This window comes from Labrus mixtus, chromosome 2, assembly GCF_963584025.1.
Source record: "Labrus mixtus chromosome 2, fLabMix1.1, whole genome shotgun sequence".
In the NCBI taxonomy this organism is placed as follows: Eukaryota; Metazoa; Chordata; class Actinopteri; order Labriformes; family Labridae; genus Labrus; species Labrus mixtus.
This window is the reverse complement of record NC_083613.1, coordinates 17,167,596-17,180,215: the sequence shown is the minus strand read 5'-3', so window position 1 is coordinate 17,180,215 and position 12,620 is coordinate 17,167,596. Positions and strand designations below refer to the sequence as shown.

At 39.4% G+C, this 12,620-nt stretch overlaps 2 protein-coding genes across 3 annotated transcripts in view; both read left to right on the top strand.

Annotated features, from left to right (window-relative positions):
* Positions 1–12,620, top strand: part of man2b1 (mannosidase, alpha, class 2B, member 1) — a 117,038-nt gene that overhangs the window by 40,525 nt on the left and 63,893 nt on the right. The window lies entirely within an intron of this gene.
* The window catches only part of nacc1b (nucleus accumbens associated 1, BEN and BTB (POZ) domain containing b), a 33,288-nt gene that overhangs the window by 1,045 nt on the left and 19,623 nt on the right, over positions 1–12,620 (top strand). Inside the window, exons 1-3 of one of the 2 annotated variants that reach the window (XM_061053730.1) lie at positions 366–502; positions 9,225–9,375; positions 11,757–11,999. In XM_061053730.1, the coding sequence (XP_060909713.1) occupies positions 9,250–9,375; positions 11,757–11,999 (369 nt within the window). In that variant the 5' untranslated portion in view covers positions 366–502; positions 9,225–9,249. Of the gene's footprint in view, positions 1–365; positions 503–9,224; positions 9,376–11,756; positions 12,000–12,620 lie in introns of those variants that run through there. The other variant, XM_061053723.1, reaches the window with a different exon arrangement.

The following is a 12,620-nucleotide window of genomic DNA, read 5'->3' as shown; positions in this document are numbered from 1 at the left end:
GGAGGAGGAGGAGGAGGGAACTCGGTGTAAGCGGACAACACACCGCGCTGGCACGGAAAGAGGGGAGACGGGGGGAGAGCGCTGAATTGCTAAATATTTCATCTTCCTCGACTATTTTTGGTGGCAGTCAGATTTCAGTGTCTTCCTCGGACGACAAACGTGTGTGCGTGTTTGGAGGAGGGGGGGGAATCTGGCTCACAAAATAAAATAAAAAAGGAGAGCTGTTTTTTTTTTTTTTTTTTTTTTTTGTTTCTTTACCGCTGCTGCCCGCCCCGCTCCTTCCCTCCCTCCTTCCCTCCCTCCCTCCCCTCGCGGAAAGCACGCACACACCGGCCCGGGCCATCCGAGGACTCCCAAATCCTGCCGGGCATCGAGGCTGGCACACGGCGGGGCACAGAGAGCGCTGCCCGGTCTGACTGCCTTCTTTGCTGTCCCGCTGCTGACGGGCTCTTTCTATTTGTCGGCGTCTTCCGGCGAGACATCGGCTCTGCTAGACTTCCATGTGAGATTAATTAATGTATAATTCATGTGTGTTAATAACATTTCGTTTTTGAAGTTTGAGCTCCAGGGGAGGCTACTCCAATAGCCACAATTTGGTGCCTATAACTGTGTTTTTTTTAAGCCTCAAATATCTTGTGAACTTACAGCCACACGAGGCTGGTATTAATGAAATGTGATGTAAAGGCATGTTAGCCTTATATGCATAGTTAAAGTGTTTTACCAATGCCAGTGCTAGCCTTAGCGTTAGCTTGCTAGTTGCTAACAGGCCACCTTTAACCTCCCAAAACCAGGAAACTGAATCTTGATTCAGATGTTGATATCTAAAGCTTGTGTTAGCATTGATGCAAATAGTTGCTTTTGAATGAGTATGTGACGGCAAGCTGTCTGCAATGATCAAGTTATTTTTTGGGTAGTAAGTTACTTTGTGTGCTAGCTGGAGCACTTGGTTTGTCTCTCCATGAGATAAATTAGAGTTTGTGTCAAGTGGAGATGGATTTTAAAAGTTGTGGATTGCACACACACAGACACAGACACACACTTACAGAGAGAGAGAGAGAGAGAGAGGCACATGCAGTTTAGCATTAAGTCAGAGCATATAATGGGGCACATGGGGCCCTGCAGGGCAAGGGTCAAGTGGTGTGAATTTAAACCCCTTTTATGTTTCCTGGAAGTTGTTGTGACCTCTGCCCTGAGGAGTGAAAGGTGGCGGATAGGATGCACTTGGATGTCATCCCGATGCTCCACAGTGTGCCGAACATAAATCAGGCCTATGAGAGAGAAAAACTATTCTTTTTTTACACTTCACCTATAAATCTGAATATCACACCAAATTAAGTGTTATAGAACGGAATAGGCAATCCTGGAGATAATCAGAAAAGCAGCTCTAATGCTATGCACAACAGTAAAACCTCGACTGTAGTACAACATTTCTACATGCACCTTTTATTTGTTTACAGTAATAAGCAGCAATTATTGAGTTATAACATTTATTCACCTTGATAGACAAGATTTAAACTTTATACAGGAACTTTATTTGGGTCAACCACTGTCACTATCTGTTTGATAAAAGATTACATTAAAACCACCAAGTGTTTGGCCAATTGAAAATCAATTTCATTAAGATTAAGAAGATTAAGATTTACTTTATTGATCCCCGCAAGGGGAAATTCTTTTTTTACACTCTGTTAATCATGCAACACACACATAGGCTGAAATATACACACATGCACAAACAGGATTCTATGGACCTGCACTAATGGAGAGAGTGAGGGGGCTGCCCACAGCGGGCGATCCTGAGCTGGTGGTGGGGAGGGGGTTTGGTGCCTTGCTCAAGGGCACCTCGGCAGTGCTCAGGAAGTGATCTGGTACCTCTCCAGCTACCAGACCAACATCCATGTTTGGTCTGCACCGGGACTTGAACCTGCGACCCTCCGGTTCCCAACCCAAGTCTCTACAGTTTTTATATTCCTATTTGATTTCAAAATCTAATATTAGTATGGACTTGAAATCTTGACCAAGCATCATATGTAACCCCGAGTGGTTTGTAGATGCTGTGTCTTCATCATTCTTCCCTGTGTGAATGATCTGAGGTTTGAAATTGTTTCTTATATTTGAAGCAAACTGATCAAAATGTGAAGAGAGGGCTCAGATTTCCTGCGTGCATGTTGCTCATCCAAGTAATGCAGTGTATAAAGTTTGTGGTGTTGGCTTGTTTAGCGAGACGTTTCAAACCTCATGTTAGAACAAGTTGTTACTAATCATAGTCAGTAACATAAAGAGTGAAGAGAAGGCATTTAAAAGCCAAATTTAATTAGAAACTATAAACATAATCGTCTCTCAACCAGGTTAGGTGTGCTGCATAAGCTGCCATGGCATTCTGGCCTGGTTAAGGAAAGGCTTCTGACACTTAGTGCGTTTATGTACATGTTTAAATTTTAGTAAAAGTCGATACATTGCATTTGTCATAAAACTGAAAATAAACGTTAACATGTTAGTCATAGTACTAAATTTAATTTCTCAAAGTTGGGCTTGTGTTAGTCCAACGTCAAGAAATTTGAAGTGTCGATGTGTCACTGAAGATAATGTTGTTGCAGATTAATTTACTCTCTTGCATGTTTGTATAGGCCTCAATCAGACCCAAACTGGCCTGGGCGTTCTGCGCATGCTCCACTGCATGCATCACATTTGTACCAGAAGTAATGCGTATAGAGTAAGTACGACATGTGCGGGGCTTTTGTCCATGTTGTCACCGTTTGAGATTCAACCTGCTTTAAGCTTGCTAACATGTTAGCAAGGTCAACTGTGAGAATGTCTAATAGTAATAGCCAAATGGCCACTTAGCATAGCTGAGTTGGAGGTACTTCTGTCATTTAAGATAATCTTCTCTGGTGCTTGAATACTGGGACAATGTAGTCCTATTAAATGACCAAATTGTGCTATAACTGTAGCTCCACTTAACTGTATGTAAACATACTGACTAAAAACTCTGGCTTTATGCTGAACATTACTGGTTTAGCTATTCATCTTGCTTCATAGTACACCCCTTGAGACTGTTGTCAAGCAAGACTTAAACATTTTGCTGCACTTTTGATACTTTTTTTTATATCTGTGAGCTAATTCCAACCTATTTTGTATTATTTTGCTGTATGTTTCCATTTATAGTGTTTCCAGGGAAATAAGAATCTGTTGTTGGTTGCTATGGGGGCTTTTGGGATTCTTGGGTAGCAGGTTGATTATTCCAGACAAAGATCAATTACTGTAACATTAATTAAAGGTATTCAGATCACCTTTAGTCGAGTTATCCGTAGTTGAAAGTGCTGCCCAGTGCTGCTGCTGTACTTTATATCAGGACTGCTGTACTTTATATCAGGACTCACTGAGTGCCTCTTGTCCATGAAGCTACGTGGATGGAAAAGACTGCTCTATTTTAAGTTGTGTTATCATCACAAATATCATTGGTTTGCTGCTTTTTGTTTTTGCCTTTTTTTTAATGTGGGAAAGACTTCTTTGTCATTGCTGCCACCTACTTCTAATTTATCGATGCACATATTTACACCTTGAAAAAACCCACAGACATCCACTATTTATCACAGAGAAGTTCCATCGGGACACTTGTCTGTTCAGTTCCACGCTTGAGGCAGTGTTGATGCTGCATTTTTAGTACTCAAGGGTTTCCCCAGCCTTTCCAGGGGTCAAAAACAACCAGCCACTTTTAATCGTAATCCTGCTGCTCTGTCAGCAAACACACAGGTACTGTAACCTGTTTTGATAAGATAGAAGCCCTTATTATTAACACTTAGATCCTTGAATACTAATTAAAGCGGGAGTAAATTAACCCTGGATAAGATCCAAAACTACAAGAAAAAATATCACTCCCCGCCACTTGAGTTGAATAATAATGATATTTAAATAGTGCACATTGATTTCTTCACATCGACACCAACTGTCAAGACACGATAATGTGTCTAGAAGGCACAATAGACAGCAAACACTGACTTGGTTATGTGAAAAACTTAATAGATTTTAACAAAATAAGTAGTAGAAAATGAAGCTATTGGCAAAAGCTAATTCCAACACTCAGGCCATATCTGGTCCTGAGATGATGGAACTGTTATGAAGATCAAATTGTACAAGTTGCTCCCCAATCCAATAATGATTCTGCAATCTAATTGTTTTGGCTGCCCAATTAGTCCAGCTTAATAAAATTATAGAGACGGTTTAAAAAATGAATACACAAAAAAGATTAGCTTGTGGCTAATTTTAAGTGTCCTCTTCTCACAAAGAGTTGCTGATTTCCAGGGTTGTCAATTAAACCCTCAATTTTGAAGAAACTAATCCGTCATTTTCAGCTTGAAACATTGAATTTAAAATTAAAACCCTTTTTATGCAAAGTGCAGCACTGGGATTGTTAATAGACGTGCTTTACTCTCTCCCTCAGCCCACTGCCCTACTTGTTATGGCCAAATCTATCAAAATTAATTAGTTGCTATAAACTTTAGAATTAATTATGATGAAACGCTGATGGCCCTTTAATTCTCAGTGGTGCCCTTATGTAGGCGTAAGGCTGGAGCTCAGGACTGCTTAAGCTGGCTTTTTTTTTTTTTTTTTCCAAACCAACCTTTATTTATCAAGCAGGGAAGGTTTGCTGAGCATGCACATTACAGCCCCCTGCTTCACATTCACACCTGGAAGCTCCACAGTACCGCCAATAGCTTTAACGGCTTGCTAAAGAGGAAAAGGCATCTTCCAAAGCTTAGGCAGCTAGTGTATTAGGAGTTGTTTTTTTACATCTCACTTTGTCAAATCCTGCCTGAATGTGGGGTTTAGAGGTCAGATTGGGCAACAACAGACATTCCCATCTGTCATGCCTAGTTGGTCAGTTGATTTTGACCACGTATGCCCAAATTGATGACTAAATGTTGTTATCTGTTTGGTAGCTGTTTAAAGATCTGAGAGTCTGCATCTTATCTTATGACACATGTCATAGTCAGCTTTAGTGCATGCCAAACTTTACTTGTAGGGTCTCTTACTTACTCTTGTGTCTTCTGGTGTCTTTTGCTACAAATTTTGATTATTGGTCAATGTAGAAAAAAAGTGTTCCAATCAAATTTTTTTCCATATTGCCCAATCTCCATATTATATAATGTAAGGCCTTTTTTAGCTGAGAGTGGTGTTTCCTTTTTTTTTTTTTTCTTTTTTTTTTTTTAGCAATGGAGGCAACCATTCTCACATTAAAGTTGAACCTTGTTGTTGGTGCTGAACACAGTTTTTTTAAAATCTTTTTTGTCTGTGCTGGGCTGAGGGTGACTGCCTCAAGCAATGTGGCCCACTGTGAAAAGCTGTCCAATTCCTTGGAGTGACATTCATAAAGGCCAATCAGTAAGGTTAAACCAAATTAACACCCGGCCACGCTCAGCTTTTTAGCCGAAGTGTGAACTTTTTTCATCGCACGCATAAGAAGTTGCTATACGATTTCCTATGAATAGATATTCAAAATGTTAAGCTCTGATCATCCTGCTTCTCTTCCTTGGATTAAGGCTAAACAACCCAAAACAGTTCTGTGCAATTCAGCAATACGTCTTACTCAGCATCTGCCTTCTTTTTATATCTGACTTGTAATAAACACTTTTTGTTGACAAGGAGATTAACATCAATTACTAAATAAGGTATATTTTTTTTAGGATTTCTAAAATACTTGAGATGAGATGTGAAGGATACAGCTGTATTTGGACATGCTTAGTCATGCACTCCGGTGATGGATGATGCTTCACATCTTTTTTAGGGTGACCTACTTCTTTTGAATTCTCCAGTGTCCTAAAACTTAAACTAAAGTAAGGTGACACATAAATTAAATACTATAGTTATTTGGTGCATACTGCAGAAATGTCTTTTAATCACTCGACTGTCTTTCAATAACAAGTTTGATAAAGTTGTACTGAACACATTAAACAAATATTTATTAACATTTGAAATAAATACATGAAGTTAAGACAGACATAGAACAATGCATCACACTCTGAAAATTACTACCCTCAGGGAAGGATAAATGAGCAATATTTAATTTAACTCTAAACTCTAACGCACGTTTTTATACATCTCAAATCAATTTAAGCTGAATTGGTCTTTAAATGGTTGATCAGGACAAAATAAACCTTTTGCTGTCAACGTCTTGGATTCTTGAAACTTGCATCGGGCGTTGTTTACGGACAAAGCTTCATGGTTTGGAATTTAATGTGGATTTGCTCTAAGCCTGCATTATTTGGTCAGCAGAGCGGCTCCACAGGTTGCAAAAAGAAGATAGTATACAAGTCTATGAAAAATGACCCTTCTTCTGACCTAGTAGATTACCTCAATTAACATTTTCCCACAAAGTTTGTAATTACAATAAACTCCTTTAGTTAGTTCATGCAGCATGATGTTCCTTTTGTAAATCATTGTCCCATTTAACATATAGTCACTCAATGATAATGTCTGGTATGTTTTCAGTTGTGCTTAACTGTGATTGACAAGTAAAATCAAATGGTGACCTGCAACATGTTTCAATCAGAGTTCCTCTGTACTTAAAGACATTTACCGTTTTACTTTTGATTGAAGCCATATCAAAGTTAGTCAAAATTAGCACCCCAATCCGATGTAATTAACCCAGAGCTTGAGTTAGCAGGTAGCATGGCCCCTTCCCAAATCCAACATCTTGCAAAATATAGTCAAAAACAACTAGGTCGCAGTCAAAAGCCTAAACGCAGGGCTTCAAAGTTGCAGTACACATAACAATGATGACATCACATTGACTTAAGTCCACTTCTTATTCTATGGTCCCTTGTAGGGATATGACATTAAATATATGATATATCGTCATGAAATATGGACAATTTAAATCAATGAGACAAAAAAAACAGTATTTAGATACTCGTCTTTAACCAGCTGAGGGCTCTACCTGCTTTGGATTCTCTAGTCGTGAAGAATAGAGGAGTACAGACAAGGCAGGAGCCGTTGAAAAGCACTTTCTTGTTTCAAGGATGTTGAAGCAAAGTGAGCATAAGAGACAGGACAAAAACTGATGAACTACACAGATAGTAAGGGTGGGCATCACCAGAGGCCCCACGATACCACATTATCACCATACCTGAATCACAATACAATGTTATTGCAATTTTAAACATTTTGCGATATGTACTGTGATTTAACTTTTTTAACTGCATGTCCACAGAATAAACTACATTTTTTTGACTTATTTGTCAAATAAGAAATCATTCTCAGTCTTTTTTTTATCTCACTTCAGTATTTTTATTTCTTCACAGTGGGAGTCAAGCCCACAGACTGAGCAACACTGTGATAAAAGTGAAACCCTGTAAAAGGCTCAATGCACCTCACCATCTGAACTGTTGGTATTTCAGTCTAATCGAACTAAACACAAACATGTATGAATGAGTGTAGAACTGTAGTCATTTTTAACAATGCAACTTGCTCAAAATGAATTGTGCAACCCCTTCAGCAATTAAAAATGAAAAAAGCATAATTTCTATTAATATAATAAAAATATCGATACTTGGTGCCGGCCATGAGACGATATAATATCACCATGAAAATATCGCAATAAAATGCTGTATCGATTTTAGCACAATTAAAATGATCTAGGGTGTAAATTATGCTTTCAAAGCTCGAGACAGGCAAAACAACATTGAAGACATACGCTGGGAAGTGGATTTGAAGACCTCTCACCACAATAAGTGCAAGAGCCACAGAGGTTGCTATGACCCAATTTTTCAAAAAAATGTCAATGTAAACTTCAAATTGTGATTAAAAAGTAATTTGTTGATCAGATTAATTGTCTTTTAAAAGCTTTCAGCTATTCAAAAACAGACTGCTTATTTAAATGTCATTATTTGTGCTATAAATGTATTTATTCAATTCGGGATTTGTTTTTTACCTTGTTTAATTTACAAGTAACTGTACAACCTTAAATACAAAAATATATAACTCAAATATATACATGAAAAGAAGAAGAATATATTTCAGAGTTGAAATAAAATAATAATATTTGTTAATAACTTGACTTCAATTTAATTTCTTCCTAAAAATTGGAGAGTTGTGATATTATGGTACTTAAACTTTGTATAGTGAACTCATGCTGCAGTTCCTCAAAACATCAGGGATGCTTGAATTTCTGTGGATGTTGTTTGATCAAAGTTTGGAAGCAAATGAAGAGATTTCTAGTAGAAATCAAGAAGAGCTAAAGGTTACAGGGAGGGTAGAATGTTCTACCCTCCCTGTAACCTTTAGCTCTTTGGCTGCTGCATCATAGCGCGTTCGACTCTGTGTTCAAAAGATGAGCTCGAGGTGATGTTGCAGCCTGCTGTTGAGGTTACCAGGTCTCGTCTGTGAGTCTTCCTCCCAGCGGGTAGCAAGGCTCATCATCGCTATCATATTGTTTCCTATTAGTGGTTTGTGTTGGGTTGCAGCCAGGCTAAGAGCCCAGCATCATCCACTTAGAGCCAGCTTCTGGCCCAATACTTAGCCTGACCCCTAAGCTTGTTCACCATCAATCACTCAGAGGTCATGACCTTGTAAACAATGTTTTTTTTTTTTATCAGTAGATCAGGGAGTGACTTGCCTTTTCATTGCTCTGTTTACTTCTGCTTTACCTCACCTGGTGTTAGAGTAGACTATGTTTCAGTTTTGCACTCAAAACAAAAATAATGTGTCCACTGAAAAGAGATGAGTGGAAAATGATTTCATAGACGTCACAAGTTTTGACAGTTTCCTTCACTTCTGATCACGCGTTTCTCTGTAACAAAGACGAGTGCAATAGAAGAGTTATGTAAGCGGCTGTGTTTTGACTGAGAAGAAGCGATGAGAAAATAACAAAGTAGGCCAAAAACCACCAAACAGTTTATTAACTGAGAATTAGATGTAATGAAACAAGGTTAAAAAAAAAGAGAAAGATGGCTTATATAACTGTCGCTGGTGGCCCAAAATTCTCTTTCATTTGGAAGTTAGACTTTTGAATTCAAGTTGTTTACCAAATACTTTAATTTATTAATCATCATAGACTTGACTTACCCTGATTCTTCTATTTGATGTCCTCTCTTCGTATTTCTGTCAAGTTTGCCTCAATTTATTATTCTTGTCTCGTCACTTTCCAGCTTTCGGTTTCCTCATCTCCTATTTCTCCTCATCTCATCCTCCTTCTCCTTCTCTAACGTCTTTCTTCTGTTGTCCTGCAGACCCTGTGGTGCTGACCAGAGCGTTATGGCTCAGACGCTGCAGATGGCGATCCCTAACTTTGGCAACAACATCCTGGAGTGTCTTAACGAGCAGCGGCTGCAGGGCCTCTACTGTGATGTCTCCGTCGTGGTCAAGGGACATGCCTTCAAGGTGCCAAAAACTTTGATTGAATATTTCCTATGAGTGACTGATAACTTGCAGCTAGAATTACAAAAAGTGAACCGTGTGACTGCAAAGTGCTCTGGATAATAAACAGGTGCACTGGATTAAGTAGTGGGTAAGGCTGGGCACAGACTGAAGACATTTTAAGATCCTAACAGACTGAAGGGTTCTGATTGCATCCTGCACTTAAGGAGGACTATCACAGATATTCTTCACTATAACTTCAAATGTTCACACACTGCATATGAGAGAGGGCTGCTTATGTCAGGTCCGGATATACTTCAGTCTGCTGAGCACTAAGAAGCTGTGAATGTTTATCTTGACATTAAAAAGCACACAAACGTTTTTTATCAGCCGATTGCAATAATGTAAATCCACAGAGGATAACCGAAAACAAAGACAACCTTTATTGATGCTGAACTTGCTAAGTACTTTAACATGAATACAATTTGTGGGATTAATAAGAGGGCTATCTGTCAGTGAAAAAACAACGTGACCATAAATCTAAAGCCTTTACTTTAGATGGCATTGTAGGATTGCAGGTCTTTTGAAATGAAACAGATGATGGATCTTGTTTTTTTTTTTGTTGCCTGTTTAGAATTTGCAGGCAGATCGGTAAAGTCATGCTGTGTGTGTCTGTCAGCAGTTGTTTTTTCTGCTTTCAATGCCGGGTGGTGGCATATGATGTGAGCTCCGGCCCTTTTAATCGTTCCCAACGTGCTTCACTTTAACTTTGTAGATCTTGCATAATGAATACGGTTGGTTTAAGATTCCTCAAACCCAGGGGATTGTAGAATCCACAGAGCGCCCAAATGCTTGCCTTCAATGAAGACGAATGTTGCAGAATGTCTTACGGCTCCAAAGATAGTACAGGCAGTACATTAGTATGTCAGACACAGCCATACATTTCCGACGCTGAGAGCTAGCTAATGTTAGCAGTACGATAGATGAGCTAGGACCAACATCAACCGCCTCGCTGCGTCAGGGTTGGCTAACATAAAAGGTTGAGATGGTGCACGAAAGAAATGCCAGCAGCAGGTTTGCTATGCTCAAATTAGCTGCTGGTTAAAAGGTCCAATGTAGACCTAGCATTTTTTCGGGGTGAAAATCACTGGCTGTGCGCTCGGCAGCGCTTGCATGAAGCACTATGCGCTGCATGTCCGTCCTGCCTCTATGACAACATGCTGTATCATGGACACTACTCTGTTGCTTATTACTGCGAGTTTTATATTTGAAATAGTTTTTCCCCCAATCAGACAAGGAGCAAAGAGGGTACAAGTCACGATCCGTAGACAGCTAAAATACTGGGAATATTTTATATTTTTAAAAGAGCGCTTGTGAAACAGGGCCTCCCTGAAAAGTTGAAAGATATTCAGCTCTAAATGGCCGCACAAAAAAGGTGCTCGGAAAAATACACTGGGCGCTGCGCTTTTCTCCAGGCGACTGTCTGCTGCTGCAAACGCTCTCTACTCAGTGAAAACAATTGAAAAAAGACGCAGGTACTCTAGGTGGACATGGAGCTTTATGGGACGTTGAACGTACGTTTTGAAAAATAAGAAAACGTGCGTTCTTATGTCCATCAAAGCCCAGTCAACAATTGCATCCTTGTAAAGCTTATTTCATTGATTTTGTTCATAGATGACTTGTTGACTTTTCCGAAACTTTTCTGTTAATCAACCGGGAAATTAGTCCCTGAGAACATCCCAAGGGGAAATGGGATATAAATTTGCCAAAAACAGTATTAAAGATGTGGGATAAGTAGTATAAGTATAAGTAGATGTGTAAATAGCTCGGCAGAGACGGTATTGACAAGACTTTGGTCGGAATCAATAAGACAGTAAAGTACAGTTCAGGTCAAAAACCTGAATAAAATGGTGTCTAGAATGGTTTAGCTCCCTCTGACTGTATTTCACAAAGAAAATATTCTTGGGCTCCGTAACCAGTCAACAACATTGAAAATGAATCAATTAGAGATTTAGTTGACTATCAGAAGAGACTGCAATGGGACATTACTCCTTTGCTGTTTGTAACTGTTGATATTAACGATCATTATAGAAAATACATTTTTTAATTATAGATTCAATAAGACTGCAGCTATAAAAAAGAAGATGAAGCAATTTAAATACAAAAACATTGTTTTCTTGTTCTACTTTCTGCTTGACTGCACACTCAAGCAAACCACAAAAAGACATCCCATTTCTGCTTAGTTTTTTTTATATTGATTTATAGATTTTATTTCATGTGAGAATCACATGAGAACTCAATGAGAATCAATGTTTTTTTTTTTTTTTATTCCTGGCTTACCTTTCTCAGCTGTTAATTGATCAGCACCTCGCTTACCTTCCCCATTGACTCTGTTTACCCCTCAGGCCCACCGTGCCGTGCTGGCAGCCAGCAGCTCCTACTTCCGTGATCTTTTCAACGCTGGGGGGAAGAGCTCGGTGGTGGAGCTGCCCCCGGCCGTGCAGCCGCAGAGCTTCCAGCAGATCCTTGCCTTCTGCTACACGGGACGCCTCAGCATGAACGTGGGAGACCAGTTCCTGCTCATGTACACTGCCGGCTTCCTCCAGATCCAACAGATAATGGAGAAAGGCACAGAGTTTTTCCTCAAGGTAAACCAGCCGATTATAAAGTATTTGTAAGATGATTAACGCTTTTACTTTTTAAATCGTTGTAATGGTGGAAAAATTAGCAGAATTGTGTATAATAACTACTTTTTACGTGCTACGTCACATCACCTGTGTTGTGTGTGCATGTTGGTGACATTAGGCTTTGCATGATGTTGTCATGGGGCTGTCTGTGTTTGTAGACACGTTCTCCTGACTCAGAGTAATTGAGACATTGTGGCGACACTACAGGTTCCCTCTATAGAAGCAGATGATGTGATTAGATTTGGAGTGCCTTGCTGCATAAATCTGCATATTAATGACAGAAGCTGGTTTTCCTCGAGAGTTGCCCTTAGCCCCCCCAGACACAGCGTTATTATGGTACCAGCTATGTTTTACGCAGAGCATGATAAGAAAAAAACACATTTGAGTATTTACTACTGTAGGATGTGTGAGGTTTCTTCCAGTCTTAAAATAATGGCCATCAGACACGGGGGTGTTTTTAGCTACTCGACCAGCCAATTTGGCAAGCTATTAAGAACTATGAGGAACTTAAATTAGATACTAAAATCTTGTTGCATTAGTGGGCAAAAGAAGGGAAACGTGTCCTTTATATCACATGAAAAA